The 18,277-nt window shown below is 35.0% G+C and overlaps 1 protein-coding gene across 1 annotated transcript; it reads right to left on the reverse strand.

Moving 5' to 3' along the window:
• Positions 1–13,551: 13,551 nt before the first annotated feature.
• Positions 13,552–17,261, reverse strand: LOC114368880 (leucine-rich repeat receptor-like protein kinase TDR). Its single transcript, XM_028326160.1, has 2 exons — positions 14,522–17,261; positions 13,552–14,115 (listed from the first exon to the last, which is right to left on the reverse strand). The coding sequence occupies exons 1-2, from the start codon at positions 17,076–17,078 to the stop codon at positions 13,805–13,807; spliced, it is 2,868 nt and encodes a 955-aa protein (XP_028181961.1). The 5' UTR covers positions 17,079–17,261; the 3' UTR covers positions 13,552–13,804.
• Between the last annotated feature and the right edge of the window lie 1,016 nt (positions 17,262–18,277).

Below are 18,277 nucleotides of genomic sequence, written 5' to 3' on the forward strand. Positions count from 1 at the left end.
TTTGGTTAATTTTGAATATCTAAATATCCTATTCAATTTAGTGTGATAAGCCAAAAGTAAGCACTGAGTGCAGGTACTACGTAATGCATTGGTTGTTAACGATAGTCCTAGGAGGTTTCAAGGATAATTGGGAAATGATAATTGTGTACTTCAAAACTAATTCAATTTTTTATAATTGTTATTATTTATAGGCTCAATTACAAAGAGTTCCCCTATTTTTCTCATTTCACTAAATTAGCCCCCCCTATTTTTCCAAATTCATTGTTATCTTAAAATGTTGACTACCACGTGTCCGCATATAATTGATCGTTTAAGAGGTATTTCTAATTTACCCTCATCAATAATTAGGTAACTAACAATTATCCCAAAAACAACAACAACAACTTATCGTCATCATTCAAACCAAGCATAGTGGTGGTGGTGTGAGTTTTGACAACCATAATCTCCCTTACATCACTCCTCCTCCTCTACATCAAACACTACAACGGCAGCATCACAGATGGCGGAGGCAGAAACTCGGCTCCATGGACGATGGCGTCGTTCACCGGAAGGAAAAAATCTGACATTGACCGGTCTATGGTGGAATCATTACCAGTCTTCAAATTTCAAGCGTTGCGGAGGCAAAAGGAAGGACTCGATTGCGTAGTGTTCCTAAACAAGTTCGAGGCCGCAAAGGTTCTCCAACTGTTGTGAAATGCAAAAATGCATTCCCACATGGAATGCATGGGCACATGGCTAGACTTGCATTCCATGTGTCCTCTCTGCCACTACCACATGGATCCAAAGGGCATTCTCCTGGTGGAGGACGCAAAGCCTTTCCACCAAAGTCATTAACAATGGAACAACGAACAGGAACGTGTGTGCTTGGATTTGGACTTGGAGAAGCAGAAGATAGTGGAGTCTCGATGGAGGAATTTGTTTGTTGGGGTGCGGGAAGGAGAAACAATGGAGGAGCAACCGCAGAGTCGAAGGTGTACGACATCGTTTAGAAGGGCATTGGATAGCATTAACGCCACATTGAGAAAGAAGAATGTTTAAGATAATTGAACATTTGAGATAATTGTTAGTTACCTAATTAGTGATGAGGGTGAATTCGAAACATATGTGGAGACATGGCAGTCAAAGTTTTAAGCTAACAATCAATGTTCAATTTTTCTTCTAGGGACTCAGATAGTGAATTTGAAAAAATGGGGGGGCTTCGATAGTGAATTAAAAAATAGGGGGACCAATTTAGTGAAATGGGAAAATAGGGGGACTATTTTTGCAATTAAGCTTTATTTATACTTATTAATTTGTTTTATTATATCATGCAATATTTTATTGATCCAAGACCATTGGAACTAGAGAGAATGAAGGAAATTCTCACTTAGTAGGCAAGATATTGTCTAAAAGTTAAAAATGAAACACTAGGTGTTTAAGTAATTTTACAACTGTACAGTTTTGTTAATTTACATTAGGTTACAAATGATTTTATGTATTTACTTTCATTACTTTAAATATTTCTTTTAATTGATTGTAATTATTCAATTATTATGGACAAAATTTGAACTGCTTGATAAAAATTGTTTGGATTGGTTATGTTCTTCAATTTGTAGGTTAATTTGGGGTAATTAAAAAAATAGATACGGTATTAAGAAAAATACTAAAAACAACATCGATTTTTAAAAAAACTAATATTGTTGAGAAAAAACAACATTAGTTTTTAGAAAAACCGATGTTCACCAAAAAACAACATCGATTTTAAGAAAACCCATGTTGTTGAGCAAAAAAAACATCGGTTTTTCTAAAAATTGATGTTGGTGAATAGAAAACAACATTAGTTTTAAGACAAATTGATGTTGTCATGCATTCACAACATCGGTTTTTATAAAAACCGATGTTGGCAGTGAACCACAACATCGGTTTTTCTTAAAATCTATGTTGGTGTATACATATTTTACATTTTTTTTTTGTTATTTCTTATGATACGACATCGATGAACATTCTAATGAAAGAGAATACTCATTGTGGCGAGAAGAGCTAGAAGGCACTTTGTATGGTTAAAAATCAGAGGTTTCAACTTTTGTTGCAGTGTCCATAATGACATATTATAAATCTATTGCATTTATATCAAAGACATATTATAAGAGAGAAGGGAAGGATTAGGGACATGCTTGCGGCATCAGCAACAAGGGAAATACAGAGAGGGCACGCCAAAGAGGACAGTGAAGAGGGAGGCTTAGGAGGTCAACAACAACGGCAATGAGAGGCGGGGACACAAACGATGGCAATGACGATAGGCTAGGACTCTAGAGGTTATCGCGTACATGTGAGAGGTGAAGAACGAGTTTTGAGACGTTTAGGCGCGAGTTTTATATTAGATAAATAGCAATACCAGTTTTATTAAAAACCAATGTAACGGAAAAAATAACAACATTGATTTTATTAAAACCGATGTTAACTTACCACTAACAACATTGGTTTTAATAAAACTGATGTTAAGGCAAACTCACAACATCTGTTTTTAATAAAACCGATGTTAACAAAAGAACTTTATTTACAAAATTCCACCATACTTTTGTTAACATCGGTTTTATTAAAACCAATGTTAACTGCCTAAGCTTAATTCCATCTTTGTAGTAGTGAATAATTCTATTAATGTGTCTAATACTAGCGTCCAATAACTCTATCTCGGTCATAGCGTCTGATACTTGCGTCCAACATTACATGAGTCCAATGGATTTATGTTCAATTTTCAATGGGAGACAAAAGAAACAAAAAACAAGTCCATGCATTTATGGCAAAAATTTTGTCAAAACATATGTGTTAACACTAGTCAATTTTAGTTAGCATCTCAAGCTTTATCAGAATCTTGCAGAGGTTGCCAAATTGAGGATTTTGACAATAATGCATCTTGGAAATCGACAACAAGAATAACTTGAAGAAACTTAAACTGACATAAAAATGCTACTACAAATACTTTTACATGTATTGTTCAACATATTGTTTTCTTTTCTCTTCCTTCTCCATGTATATGATTTATTGGTGGAATGTTGTGTGAAACACAAAAAAATTGTAAAACAAATTCATCAATAAATTAATTAAATACAAGTTCTTTTATGATTAAGTTGTAAGTTATCATGTAACGACAACACGTCATTATAGTTCTCGAATTATAATCAAATTAACTAAATGAGTTGTTTGTAAATTTTTAATGTCAAACTGACTCATTTAAATAGTTGAATTAAGTTTCAAATTCAAATTTATTTATTTAATTCAACAATTGAGTTTAATGGAGCATTTAGAAATTGTGCTCAAATAGATTATGAATAACTCAACTCTTTATACTCTAACTATCTATCCAAATATCCAAACATAGCTAGATGAATATTGAGTAATTTCTTCATTTAATCCCTAAAATTGTATCATGTTGTCATATTAGTCTCTAAAATTAAGAAAACATCAAATTGGTTTCTCAATCTTTTTAAATTTTTATTTAAGTCCAAAAAACTAATCATTTTTTTTCAATTTTTTTCCTTAAACATATGTTATTACTATCACTTAAGTCCATAGACTATAAATCAAAATAAAATAAAAAGTCATTAATTTTAAATACTTAAATAAGAGAGCATATCTTGTGAGAGAGCTCTTTTAATAGGAGAGTGAGAGAATTAAATCTATGTCATTGAATCATAGATAAATGGTAGATATTTAATGTCATGTAACCACTTAAAAAGTCATGTGATATTATAAAAACCTCACACGACTTAGTGTGTTTTTATCTTGATCATTCAAAATATGATCTTATGGTCAATATTTCTTACTCTTACTCTCATATAAAATGAGACCTCTCACTATGTATGTTTCCCTTAAATAAAATCCTAAAAAATTAGGAATTTATTTAAGCTTTTTTATCTTACTTTTAAATACTAATGTGACAAGAAACAGCCTGAATTAACTATGACTACATTTAGTATGTTTAGTTTTCCATTTAGGGTGTTCCAAACTGACTTTAGAGAGTAAACTATTTTTTTGTAATTATTTAGTTACTCTCAACAATATGTTAACACATTAAATTTAATATATTATTCAAGCCAGAAACCTCAATTTTACATAGGAAAGAATTAAATTATTTTATTTATGAAAAAATAATTAAATTATTCGTGTAAATTTAATTTGCAAACTTAAGTTTAACCCAACATTATATTTTAAAAATTAATTGAAAGATGAATTGTGAAGGTCTTGAATATTAGAGTGAATTCATTCTCAAAAATAAAAAGATATAGAGACAAAAATGAAAAAGAAACAAAAGAAACTATGCAAATTAAAAGGATATGGCAGCATAGCAGATGTCATTTGAATATGCAAAATCATCGATATGAACTTCCCTAACCCCATCGTAGCATTAACAATGTCACCGAACTATGCCCCATGACTTTCCCACCTCCTCACCCTTAATTCCTACACCCCTCTCTGGTGCCCCACGCTCTTCATCCAACCCACACCCTTTTCCTTAACCTCATTCCTCTCCTCTCACTTTCTCCATACCTTCTTCGCCATCGCCTTCACCTGACGAACTGCAATCCATTTCTTCCTCCAAGCCTCTCTCCCTTTCTTCGGGCCTCCACTCCCTCCCTCTAGCTGCATCTTCACCCTCACCGCCCTCAAAAAAGATGTTGAACTCATCGATACTAGTTTTTTCCTTAAAATTTGCATCAATTCTAACCATGTTCAAGCCCTTGTGCCAACCACCGCCAAGGCGAGCGCCCTCACAAGAGTGCTCAATAGAGGTGGTGGGCAGCAGGTGTTGTGTCTAGTACTACGGGTGGTCAAAATTGAGGAGCCACTCATGGTGTTGGGTTTTCTTAGGGAGATACAGGACTGTAAGAGGATCTTGGTGAGAGTGAAGGCCTACAAGTTCATGTGGGCTTGGTCGAGCTTTGTGGAGGGGATTATACGGGCATATAAGGAGGAGGGGGACTAGATGTGGTGGTGTTCACAAGTACCACTGAGTTGGAGGGGTTGCTTAAGAGCTTAAGGGAGTTTGGGTTGGGTTTTGGGGACTTTTGTAACACCCTAAAAATTTAAAACTCAAACTATAGTAAATATTGAGTTTGTGTGCTCTCTTAAAACTTAATTGATATTTAAATTAATTGCAATGAAGGTTTAAGTTAAGTGATTTAGAAAAATTTGAATTATATGTATATTATTTCATGTGACAAGTTTTAATGCAATTTGACTTTAATTAAAACCAAATTTTTACATTGTGTGAATTTATCTGTGTAGATAGTTTAATTACAGTTTTTCTTGAGGTAATTACTCTTAAGTGAATCTCATCTAATTATTCATTTGATTGATTTCATGTAACCAACATATTTTGAAAGTTGAGATTTCATTGAGAAGAATTTGGACTGTGTAGAATTTATACAATGCGAACTTGCACTATGTAAATTTGTGCAGTATAAAGTTACTCTATGTAAGATTAACACCACGGTGAGATTAGATTTAATCATTCTTCCCTAGATAATTAGCACGATGATCAAGAATAATTGACTAGAGATTTACCATTTTTGGTTAAAGCAAAATTTCCATTTTTGGCCTAATTCTACTTTAACCATTTATAGCAAAAAATTTGAAAGCCAAACCCCCTAAAAGAGGCAAAAGCTGCACGTTCAACTCTTTATCCATCTACCCATCCAATTTTTTTGTCTCAATCAAGTCACTTGGTCACATGAGGAAGCTTAGTGACCAATGGGTGCTTGAATCCCTTGAACATTGGCTTGTCCTAGACTTGTTTAATGCTCCAAATTCACCTAAGTTGAAGCTCAAGCTAAGCCATTTTTGTTTTTGAGGTCTACTGAACTTTTAGAGAAGAGAGGAGAAAGAGTTCTTGCTTTGATTGCTTGCTTTCTTGAGTCTTTGATCTCCAAGCCTTCCTTCCACTCTTCACCATTTTTGTGCACCAACTGAGGTATGGAGGAGTTATTCATTCTTATTCTTGCTTGTTTAGAGGAAACAAATCTTTAAAGATAAGATCCCCATCCTAATAAAGGTTCATATTATTGTCTAATGACTAATCAGAGGAGGAAGGACGTGAGCATTGCAGATTCCTCTACTTTTCCTATATGCCATGACCAAAATGAGACAAATGTCTATACCTTGCAGGATTGCTCCATGGCTAATTACATTGGAGCACATTTGTACCATTAACAAATTTAGTTTCCTAATTTGTAAGTGATTTATATGTTTGGCCGATGGAGAACTTGGAACATGGCCATGGGATACATCCTAATTGGTCTCCTACCTGTGGTCTAATTCTAGATCAAATTAGGCAAAGGAGAAATAATTTTGTGTTCCTGGGATCATGGACAATTGATATAACGATCCAAATTCTTGTGCTCCAATCCTTGAGCTACCTTAAGGCATCCTTTGTGCTTGATACAATTTGTTCAATGACTTTTGTCCAAATGGAGGTTGCTAGTGGTTCATCATGGAAATTTCCAAGCTTAGTGTGGTATAATATTAACATTGATGATGTTGTTCATATTTCTGATAATGAAGCCGATTGTGGTGAAGTTATCTGTGACCATGAGGGACAATATGTGTTGGGGTTCAAGGTGGATCGTGGAAAGATTTCAGTGGTTAATGTTGAACTGTGGGGTGTTTTTCATGGCGCCAGGCTCGCTTTAGACAAAGGAATGAACAATACTATTGTCAAAACTGAGTCTTAAGAGGTGGTGCAACTTGTTACTAGTTATTACAATATCAATCATCATCTTCATTTCTTAGTGCATGATATCAGAAACTTTTCTCGGCTCTCGGGAGGATTTATCATCAAGCATATCCTAGGAGAGATAAATGGTGTTGTAGATGTGTCTGCTAAGGATGCCTTTGGTGGTTCTATGTTGATGTTCATCATGGAATAACCCCATACTACTATTCGTCATTTTCTTATTATACATACAATTGTTATGGTGTTTTTTATTTAGTTTGTTTGTTTTCTTGTTTTTCAGGCCTTTGCCCCATCTGTTGCATAAAAAATCATTCAAAAAAATAAAATGATAAACTCTATAATTTCCTGCCAAATAGTCATTCCATCAATTTAATGTTAACATTGTTAACTATTCAGAAATCGATAACTTTTAGCCGCCACAAAATGAACAAACTCAAATTCCCAAATTGAAAATCACAAAACATGTGGATGATGTCGATGGTGGAGGCGTCTTTACAACAGAGGAAGTGGAACTTGGGGAGATGTTACACCCATCACAGAAGCTACGCTACAAAACTGTGATGGGAGAGCATATCCTTTTTCTGAATCACGTTGTCGCCGCATGTTTAAGAGACTCCATAGAAGACATATGGTGTGTCGTACGTGAGCAAGACCTAGCGAAGAGTGAGGAAGTTTCCATGGGGGAGGTGGTCGACGAAGATACACAGCTACATAGGGCAATGTTGCCACTGCACCTTCAACACGACATAGGAGGCAATGTGTGCGTACAACGCAACAATGAGGCGCTAGATCCATGACAACCAGATCTCCTTCATCAATGGTGACACCAAGGTTTCCTTTGTCGAAGCCAGTAACAAGATCCAAAATCAAACCCTAAAAACACAATAGCCAAATCTTCGTAGTGGTTTTGATTTGATTTTTCTATTACATAGATCTCCTTCATCGTGATGTTTGTTTGCTTGTTTGTTAAACAAAAATACTTCATCGTGTTATTGATATGATTTTTCTTTTTAACAGAACTTTGTCGCCGTGAAGTTGGCTTGATCTAAGAAAATTACATTTTGTGCCTGCTAAAAGATGTCAATAATTGAATACTACTTAATGACATTAACTTTAAATTGATGGAAAGAACATTTCAAATCATTTTAAAAAGATAATGAACCAAAATAATATTTTTAAAAGATAAATGATAAAAGTGAACAAATGAAAAATTAAAAATTTTAGGTGACATTTGGTTTGAATGTTTATTTTATGTTTTCATTTTATGAAAATAATTTTTATTTTCAAATTCTTAAGATTTAAAAAACATGTCTATTTTTATTTACAAAGAAAATATTTATCATGTTGCCATTGCATTTTCACTTTTTCAGAAAATGCTTAAAATGTTAGTTGTTGTTTTCAGTTTTAAGCCTGTTTTAAAAATATTTTTAGAGAAAAATGTTTTCTAAATTTTAACTAAACGTATTTTTATTTTATTTTTTTGTTTTCTTTGAAAATGAAAATAAAAAACACTCCAAGCAATCCTCACCTAAGATAAAGGACTAAATAAGTCATTTGTCTTAATTTCTCAATAAAAAGGGGAAAAAATAAGCTGAACCTCGACAGAAGGATATGGTAAGTGGGATTTGATCTAAATATGCAAACGGTATCAAAACCCCACTGTAGCATTCACAACGCGACCCAACTATGCCATGAGACTCTCCCACCTTCTCACCCTTAATTCCTAAACACCTCTCTGGTGCCCCCACGCTCCTCATCCAACTCACACACTCTTTCTTAACCTCATTCCTCTCCTCTCACTCTCTTCACACCTTCTCCGTGTCATAACCTACCCTTCGACGGGAGGACGAGGCGAAAAGAAAAAGGTGTCTTCTCATGAAGAAAATGCATGGATTTGCCACCAACGTTTATTTAAGGGAAAACATTAGAAGAACCAAAAAGAGGTCTTCTAATTTTGAAAATAAGGGTTCGGGAGTTGTTTACGCATAGGGAAGGTATTAGCACCCTACGCGCCCGTCATGAAGGATGGCAGCCTTTAATCAAGTGTGCAATGTGACTTCAAAATTATTTACTTTTCCCTTTTATATTTTTTTATTTTTTTGGGGTCGACAAGGGTGTTGCCCTTGCTCCTACGTATCCTCAGGTGCGATGAGGAATTCAGACCTACATAGTTCTATAAGTCTGAACGTTTGTGTGTTAAGTTGATTTTTATGTTTTTGAAAGATTCATTTTAATTGCAAATAAAAAATTCATTTAAGGCGTTGGACCTTGAAACGATGTTTCAAATTTTGAAAAGTGGAGAGAATCATTAAGGCATTGGACCTTCAAACGATCTTTCAAATTTGAAAAGTGGAGAAAATCGTTAAGGCGTTGGACCTTGAAACGACCTCAAGTGATATTTGATAAAAAGAAGTTAGTTATGAGTTGGTTTTATCTTGGTTTTGTTTATTAACTTTCAATCTCTTTAAAGACAACTTTACAACATTAGTGATCGGTTAAGATTGAACTTTACAAAGAAAAAAGAGATCGTCGATGATAGATGGAGAAGATGGAGGTGCACATAATAATAGGGGAACCCCCTAAGGGTACATAGATCTCATTCAAATCTTAAAAATGAAACTAACCGATGGTCGCACGAAGATCACCGAACAAGGAACGATGTAGAGATTGATCACAGTCGCGATTCAGCAGCACCTCAACTTCGTTTCCTCTTCTTTCTTCTTCTTCTTTCTTAGTTCTCTCAATTCCCTCCACTTCTGAACCTTGGAACCCTTCCTCAGCCTCCCTAGCACGTCTATTTAATGGAAAATGGGCACTTGGGGCAAAGGCAGCTCGCCCAGGCGAGTTGAAACTTAGTGCTGAAGCAATGAGCTTACCCGAGTGAGTTGGTTTCTTCACCATGAAGTTATTTGGTGGCCCAAGCGAGCCAGAGGCTAGCCTGGGCGAACTAAGGTCTAGGAAAACCAAGGAAAAGACCCTTTTGCCCCCCCTTTTTTTGGTATTTTTTGCATTTTTGATCAAAATACTAAATGATCATCTATTTCGCACTATAACTGGTGTTCAACACCATAAGTCGACTAGCAAGAATAAAAAAATCAACGAACGATAGTCCCCGGAAAAGATTAGGATATGACACTCCGCCATTGCCTTTACCTCCCGAACCACAATCCAATCTTTCCTCCAAGCCTTCCTTCCTCTCTCTATTTTTTGTAAAATAAATACAAATAGTTTTATTTAAAAATTAATAGTTTTTAGAAAATAAATAAATGAGAAGAAAAGGTTTTGTTAATTAAAATAAGGGTTTCATAATATTAGAAAATAAATAGAGTAAAACAACGTTTTAGAAAATAAATGGATGTTTTAATTGGTTATTTATTTAATGAGAGTAAAATAGAGTTCTTTTTCATAAAATAATGAAATAAAGAAAAATAAAGTAAATAATAGGCTCAAAGTACCCTAACTATAAATAGAGACATATTAGGTCAATTTTTACATTTTCGGTACATTCCTACACTCTCTCTTCGTCCCAAATTCATTCTTCCTTCTTTCTCTCTCAAAACCCTCTCTTTTTCTCGCATACACCCAAACATGTCCCAATAAAACTATAATCTTAAACTCGTTAACTGTTGGATTGTCCTAAAATTTGGACACCACCTCCAAAACTCCTTTTCACACATTTTACACCGTCGGGATTTACAAAATAATGTATTTAGAGGCTTAAATCCCTTACCCTAGCAGAGCAACCAGACGAAAAGGATGAGTTTATCGCAATTGGGGTTGGAATGAACTTGTATAGGGATCCTTAGAGGATCAAATTGGGGTTTATTTTTGGATGTTTACTATATTGTAATTCTGTCTTTATGATTATAATCATAAGATTGTTATGTTTGACAGGCCAATTGATTCCCTAATGCGAATTGGTTGATAAAATTGAGTGCTCTTGGTGTTTTTGTACTTTTTGAACCTATGATTTTGATTCCTTTGATTTTGATATGATTATGTAAAATTTTTTGAGGGGTTTTACTCCACATGTTGTGAGAAACATTTATGTATAATTCATCTGTGTTTTGGAAAAGATTTACTCAATTAGCATGATAATTAGATTATTGGAAATGTTCTTTTTCATGTTTCGCTCTCATAAGCTTATTATGTGTTGATGATTATAACACATATATATGTATATGAATTATTAAAATTGTCACAATGTGGGTCACAACGGGACGACAATTGAAAAAGATAGAGAGAGTTTTCCAAAAAAGAAAACTAGGGAGTCCCCACCAACGTTTATTTAAGGAAAACGTTGGGAAAATAAAAAAGATAAGGAAGGGTTTATGATTTGGGAGAAATCAGGATTCATTTATGCACAGGGAAGGTTTTAGCACCACACACGCCCATCATGAAGATGACAACCTTTAATCGAGTGTGGTAAAAATAAGGTGACTTTTTAATTATTTATCTTCCCTTGAGAACATGAATTATGTTTGTTATATTTTTTGTTTATCTAGAAAAAGTAAGCAAAATTTTATTTTTAGAGAAAAAAAAAGATTTTATTTTATTTTAGTTTTTTAGGTCAACAAGGGGTTTGCCCTCGCTCCTACGTATCCTCAGGTGCAATGAAAAAATCAAACTTATGTAATTCTTTGGGTAGAAAACAAATTGTGTGTTGGGCTGATTTTATTTTCTTGAAACGACTCTGAATTTTAAGAAAATAGCAGAGAGAATCGCTTAAGGAATTGGACCTTGAAGCGATCTCGAGTAATCTGCAATTTTTGTGGAGAAAAAGGGGAATTAAGTGATTATTTGTTTGTGGAGGAAAAAGAGAATTTCAAGTATACTTTGTGAAGTCAAGTAAGTCGGAGACTCAGCATCACATTCACCAAATTTTACTCACATGTTATTGAAACACCACCAAGGAGATCGGAGTCCCAGCATGGAGTGCATGGAATGTGAAAAAATATTTCAAGTTTGCGGTAAAATTTGTGAAGTCAAGCAAGTCGAAGACCCAACATGGCATTCACAAAATTTACTCACACGTTATTGAAACACCACCAAGCAAGTCAAAGACCCAGCATGAAGTACACGAAATGTGAAAAGGATTTCGGGTTTGCTGTAAGCTTTTGTGAAGTCAAGCAAGTCGAGGACCAAACATGGTATTCACAAAATTTACCCACACATTATTAAAACACCACCTAGCAAGTCAGGGACCCAACATAGAGTGCATGAAACATAAGCGCATACTAAAGAATATTAATACAAAATTGCAAAATAAATGAATACTTAAGATAGAGTCACATAATTAATTAAATGGACGAGATGTGCACAAATAAATCGAATCGAAATAGAAAGGGATAAAATAATAGTAGGGAATACACTTAGTAATTAAGGGTGTGGAGTTAAAACATGAGAGAAAATAAAATAAATAGGTAATAGAATATTTATAATACACGATCAATTAAACTAACCAATTATGAAATATAATGACAATCAAATTGAAGAACAAGATAATTAATAGAGAAAAATAAAAATAAAAAAATAAATAACTGCCTACTAATTTACCTATTTATTATTATTATTATTATTATTTATTTTCTCTTTTTTGGGATTAAAGTCAAAGGGTTGACTTTGAGTCTAAGTCAACGCTGACAACATACTAGCATGGTGGGCTTGGTCATCAGCCTAGGTGGCAGGGGTGCATACATAGAAAAACATGGTGTACTAGTAATATATATTTTATTTAAGATTTTTTAAAAATGAGAAAGGCCCAAAATGAAAGAAAGTATATATGTAAAATGTTTGGTGTAAATAACAATTTATTTTGTTTCAGGCTTTAACAAAGCAAACCTTTTTAAACACGTTTTTTTTTCTTTCTTTGTTTTGGTTTTTTTTTTTTCATTTAAATGATAGGCAACAAGCAGGAAAATTTTAAGGATCTCGCGGGCGGTTAACGGACTCACAAATGGGTGGTGTAGTCTTTTAGAGTGCGTTTGGATAGAAAATTTCAACTAAAGAAAGTAATTTATCAGAGAATTTAAATTTCTTTAATCTAAAATTCATTGTTTGGATGTTTTTTATGAAGAATTTAAATTTTTGGAATTTTAAAACAGAATTTTAAACAACTAAAAATATGAAATTTCAATTTCCTTCTAAAAGGTGAAAAATTGAAATTCTCTTCTTGATAGAAGAACCTTCCTTTCTTCATCCTTTATAACCTTCATCCTCTTTTCCACCTGAAAGTTCCCGAAATCCCATTTTTGAACTCGCGACTCTTCCCTCACGCTGATGATCTTCTTCTTCAACAAATACCGTTTGAGCTCGCTGAGGTGTGGACATAGGGGGACACATAAAACTACATCCGCCATCAAGGGAGCAGTCGTCGTTACCCATTACGCGACGGAGGTGCTCGCCGACGCGGAGAGCCTAGGTCATGCCTTTGTGCCGTTGGCGGAATGTTGTGGTCGGGTGTGATGGTGTACGCCGCCGTATCTTGGTTCTCCTGTTACTCCTCATGTCGCATCAATATTCTTCTCTTTGAAAGCACATCAATCATATCTTTTCTTTCTTTGCATTCATTTTCTTTCATCCTCACAATTTTAATTTTTTTATCCAAACACACTCTTAATGATTTGTAAGAGATTTTATGGTTAATTGAACTTCTGAATTATTAGAATTTAATTAGAATCAGTGTAAACTTCAACACAATTGTCGTAAGTTTGTTAATTTTTTTTTATTAGCTGTCTAAATGAATACCAGTTCATGACAATTAAACTCAAATGATTATAAATTGATGCTCAACTATGTAATAGTAAGAAGTAAAAAGTAAAGACATATGAATTCCATTGTAGATAGAAGAAACGTTTAAGACGACACTCAATCATAAATATTATGAAAATCATGAATTCCATTTCAAATAAAAAATATTTTATGAAGTGGCTTGGGAGAATCTGCGACAGAATTGTTTGGCACACTGAAACAATGGAAATATCTATTATACAAGCTGCAAACTCCTTTAATTACACGTGCAAACTTGTTGTCTAAGCATTTACTATATATGTTTTAACGGTTTTCAATCTGGTGATGCAAATGAAAATTTTATTATCCTTCTTTTGAAGTTCTGCCATCTTCTAGATGCTTTAGCCCTGACAGAAGCTTAAGAACATCCTCCATTGATGGCCGATCGGATGACCTGCTTTGGGTGCAAAGCATCGCAACCTCAAGAACCAGTTTAATCTCATGCAATGAACTTGCAGAAGTCCCTTCATTCTCATTATAAATTTCTCTCAAAAGAACCTCCCATGGTTTGCTGTGTATGCTGGCTCCTGCATTTGTCAACCTTCCGCCAGTCACAATTTCCAGAATCATCTCCCCAAACTTGTAGATATCCATACACAGTTCCTCTTTTGTGACTTCATCGTATTCAGTCATCCAAAAATAAACATGAATCAGTGCGCGAAATATATAAAGTTCTCTAAGAGTAACAAAAGGTATGTGCTCTGGCTACTATAGAGGACTTGGATATAATGTAACCAAATATATTCCAAAAGATTAAAGTGTTAAATGAAGACAAATGAATCACTTTGTATATTATGTGTGATGTGTGATACAGATTCGTTCTGTTTATATTACAAGGAAGGAAACCTGATTTATAGCTTAAAGTTGTAAACTGTCAACATAATTAGAAATTATTCTAACTTTTTAAAATGCAATAGTCTTACCAAATATACTAATACATAGTACATTCTAATTAAATTCAATAATTGAATGATGTATCAATTGATGCATATGTATATTGCACACACTTGTTTGTCATACCTGTTTCCCACTTATTTCTGGTTGGTGATGAGCCTTTGCTCCACCTCAATACTTGCTTGAACCCAAATTCTGCCAAATGGGGTTCCATATTTTCATCAAATACAATGTTGCTGGGTTTCAAGTCACCATGAGGTATAGCTGGGTAACATTCATGGTGAAGGAAGCAAAGTCCTCTGGCAATTCCAACTACTGTTCTGAATTTTGCAGCCCAATCCCATTTCATTTCCATTTTCTCAGCCAAGTTCCCATTAGGCAAGTAATCATACAAAAGATAGACTAGATGCGGGTTGTGGCAAAACCCCAACAATCTGACTAAATTCTTGTGCCTTGCATTTCCCAGTCTTACTATAAATTCCGACGCAACCTTGCTGCTCCTCTCTTCCCACTCAATCTTCTTGACCAAAACTGTTATTCCTGTAGGCAGAACAGCCTTTGTAACTGATGGTGATTGAACTTCTGTAGGTTTTGTTGTGGCACTGAGGCTTGTCAAAACATCATTTGCCGTGAATTGAGGGAGACCGGCGAATGAGACCATCTTCCATTGACTTTTGATTCCTCTTCTCAAGTAAGACATTCCAAAAGCAAGTCCCAGAAGGACTATTAGCAACCCTACAGAGAGTAGCACGATACGTGTAACCTTCCACGAGCATTTGCTTCCCAATATTCCAACTGAATCAGGACATGGTTGCAATGGTGCTCCACATAGCTCTGAATTTCCAACAAATGCACTTCTTCCCATCAATTTGAATGATTTTCCTGCTGGTATTGAACCAGAGATATTGTTGAAAGACACATTGAGAAGTTGTAAATTAGAACAACTACCAAACTTAGCAGGTATGGTGCCATTGAAGTTATTGTTTGATAGGTCCACTACACCAAGAACAGGAATAGTGGCAAGCTCATCAGGTATATGACCTGTCAAATTGTTGTTGGATAGGTTGATTTTCTCAAGAGTTTGACATTTGGAAACACTGTTTGGGATTGTTCCAGATAAGTTATTGCTATCTAGATCAACAACTGAAATTGATTTGCAGGATTCAAATGGGGGAAGATCACTAGAAATACCACAAGAAGATGCTGAAAAATTCTGAAGTTGGGGCAATGACCATGTTTGTGAAGGGATGATCCCCCCTAATTGCTGATTATAAGAGACATTGAAATACTCCAATTGAGTGGCTTGAGAAATATCTGAGGGAATCCCACCAACAAAGTTGTTCCTGGACAGATCAACATATAAGATATCAGGAAGAAGGCTGAATTTCAAAGTGATTTCTCCTGAGAACAAGTTATCTTCGAGGCGAAGGCGAACGAGGGACGAACAATTGGAGATTGATGAAAGGCCACCAGTGAACTTGTTTGAAAACAGGATCAGCTTAAACAATTCTCCACTCACACAAATGTCTGGTGGTATGTTTCCAACTAAATCATTTGTGGAAGCATCCACCCACTTGAGTTTGGAGTTCCTCCCTAAGCTCCTAGGAAGCGAGCCGGAGAATTTGTTGTTCCAAATGAGAAGGGTTTCCAAGGATGGAAGTTGTGCAATGCCTTCGGGAACAGTGCCACTCATGTCATTGTACATGACACTTAGGAGTCTCAGGTTCTCGAGGTCTGAGAAGCTTTCAGGAATGGACCCTGTGAAGAAGTTATCAGAGAGGTCTAAATCTGTGAGAGGTTCAATGTTGCTGAGCTCACTTGGTATTGATCCTGTGAGCTGGTTGCTGAAGAGGAAAAGTGATTGCAAATTGCTGAGGTTGGAGAGTTGCTTTGGTATAAGGCCAGAAAGATTTGCTCCTGCTATGTCAAGATACTGAAGCTGGCTCATGTTACCTATTTCAGGTGGAATAAAACCCTGGTATAGGTTGTAGCCAATTTCCATGTGGGTCACTGTGTTGAGATGACCAAGTTCTGGAGGTATGCTTCCTGAAAGAGAATTTCCTGCAAGATGAAGAAACTCAAGGCTCTTGAAAGAACCATATTCAGATGGAATTGAACCTCTGAAGTAGCTCCCAGCTAGATTGAGAACCTTAAGGGATGCTAGCTGAGAGAATTCAGCAGGCAATGACCCAGAAAAACTGTTGCTGAAGGCATCAAGCACAATCAAGTTTTGGAGTCTAGGAATTCCACCTGGGAAGGGACCAGAAAAGTTGTTTCTGCTTATGTCCAAGCTTGTTAGGCTTGTAAGGTTGAAAATCTTGGCTGGAAGATTCCCAGAGAAGAAATTGTGGCTCAGGTTGAGACTAGTGAGGTTTGTGAAGATGCTGAATTGCTTCCCTGAAACCACACCTCCCAGTTTCTTCATGGAAAGGTCTATGGAAGTTACAATTGTTGAGCCATTGTTACACTTGATGCCTGACCAAGAACATGCATAGGATTTCCCAGTTAATTTTCCTCCAGAGGGCACCACCCAATTCTGCAAGCTGTTATCATCATCTACAAGCTCAGCTTTTAGGCTTAGGAGTGCCTCTGAGTAAGGGTCATCAATTGCTAGAACTGCTGATGATACCATGAAGGTAGCAAGAAGTAGATTTTTGATGTGGGAGTATTTGAAAACCTCCATTGGAACTTGGAGAGCTTCACAAGGGAGAGAGGGACAACTGTAAATACCCTAAACAAAGGCAAATGGTGTCAGAATAATAAAATAAAGAGTGTGTGCTGCTGTGTGTGCATATCTTTTGTTTTGTTGCATCAGGAAATGCATGGGGAATAGAGAAAGGAAATGATACTGTACATGTGAAAGAGGAGAATGATTAGTATTTTTTTTTATATAACCAAAAAATTTAGGTGAATTTGATAGTGAGATATGGACAAATCAATGAAACACTCATAAATATACTCATAAATTATTTACTAATAAGATTTTTATATTAATAGCAAAAATTGAACACATTGTTATGAGATATGAATCAATTCTTATCAATTGGATTAATCTTTCTTGATGAATTACTATTATACTGATATTGGTTGGTTTATGAATATTAGTATTATTGGGTTGCTTTGGGAAGCAAGAGGGGAACCCTGCCGTGTTTATTTATGTGGATGGTGTTTGCCATTAGGGAATAAAGCTTTCAAAGATGAAATTATCCTTTTCTAACTTCTTTTTTTTTTTCATTTTGGGGGAATCCCATATAGGTAATAGACGACGTCATTGCTAATTCAAATATACTTTTATCTTTAGTCTGGTGCACTGTGGGACATGGATCAAGTTCGTCCATATCTCTGTCCTTGTATATATTGAGATCATAAAGGTCCTATGCATGGTCTTTTTCAGAAAGCCAAAATTCTTAATTGAGTAACATGTCTTTATCTTGTGTTAGTAACATATGTATGTAGAATTGTGGATAGAAAATTGCGATTTACTATATAGTACATGCTTACAATTACTGCTGCCTCGAGTACTATAACCAATGGTTCTATTTTTTTTTTTAGCTAGCTAAATAATTACGAGGTATGATGCATATGGGTGTAAAAGGTTGATATATGATTATGGTATTCGTCATTAACTTGGATAAAAGTGCCTTGTAAACTCATTATAATCGCCCTTTCTCTTTTTACAATCTACACTCAACAGGATAAAGATTAATTATTCCAGCATATTCAACAGGATCTTATTGTCATAACTATCGTTTTTCTTGTGGGTTAATAATATAAAATTGTAGTTGAAAATTTTGTAATTGTATTTAATGATTTAAAGATAATTTTTTTAAACTATAATTCTATTAAAAAGAGCACTAATGAAATTATTGTTGTTTGTCACAA

This window comes from Glycine soja, chromosome 9 (genome assembly GCF_004193775.1).
Source record: "Glycine soja cultivar W05 chromosome 9, ASM419377v2, whole genome shotgun sequence".
Taxonomy (NCBI): Eukaryota; Viridiplantae; Streptophyta; class Magnoliopsida; order Fabales; family Fabaceae; genus Glycine; species Glycine soja.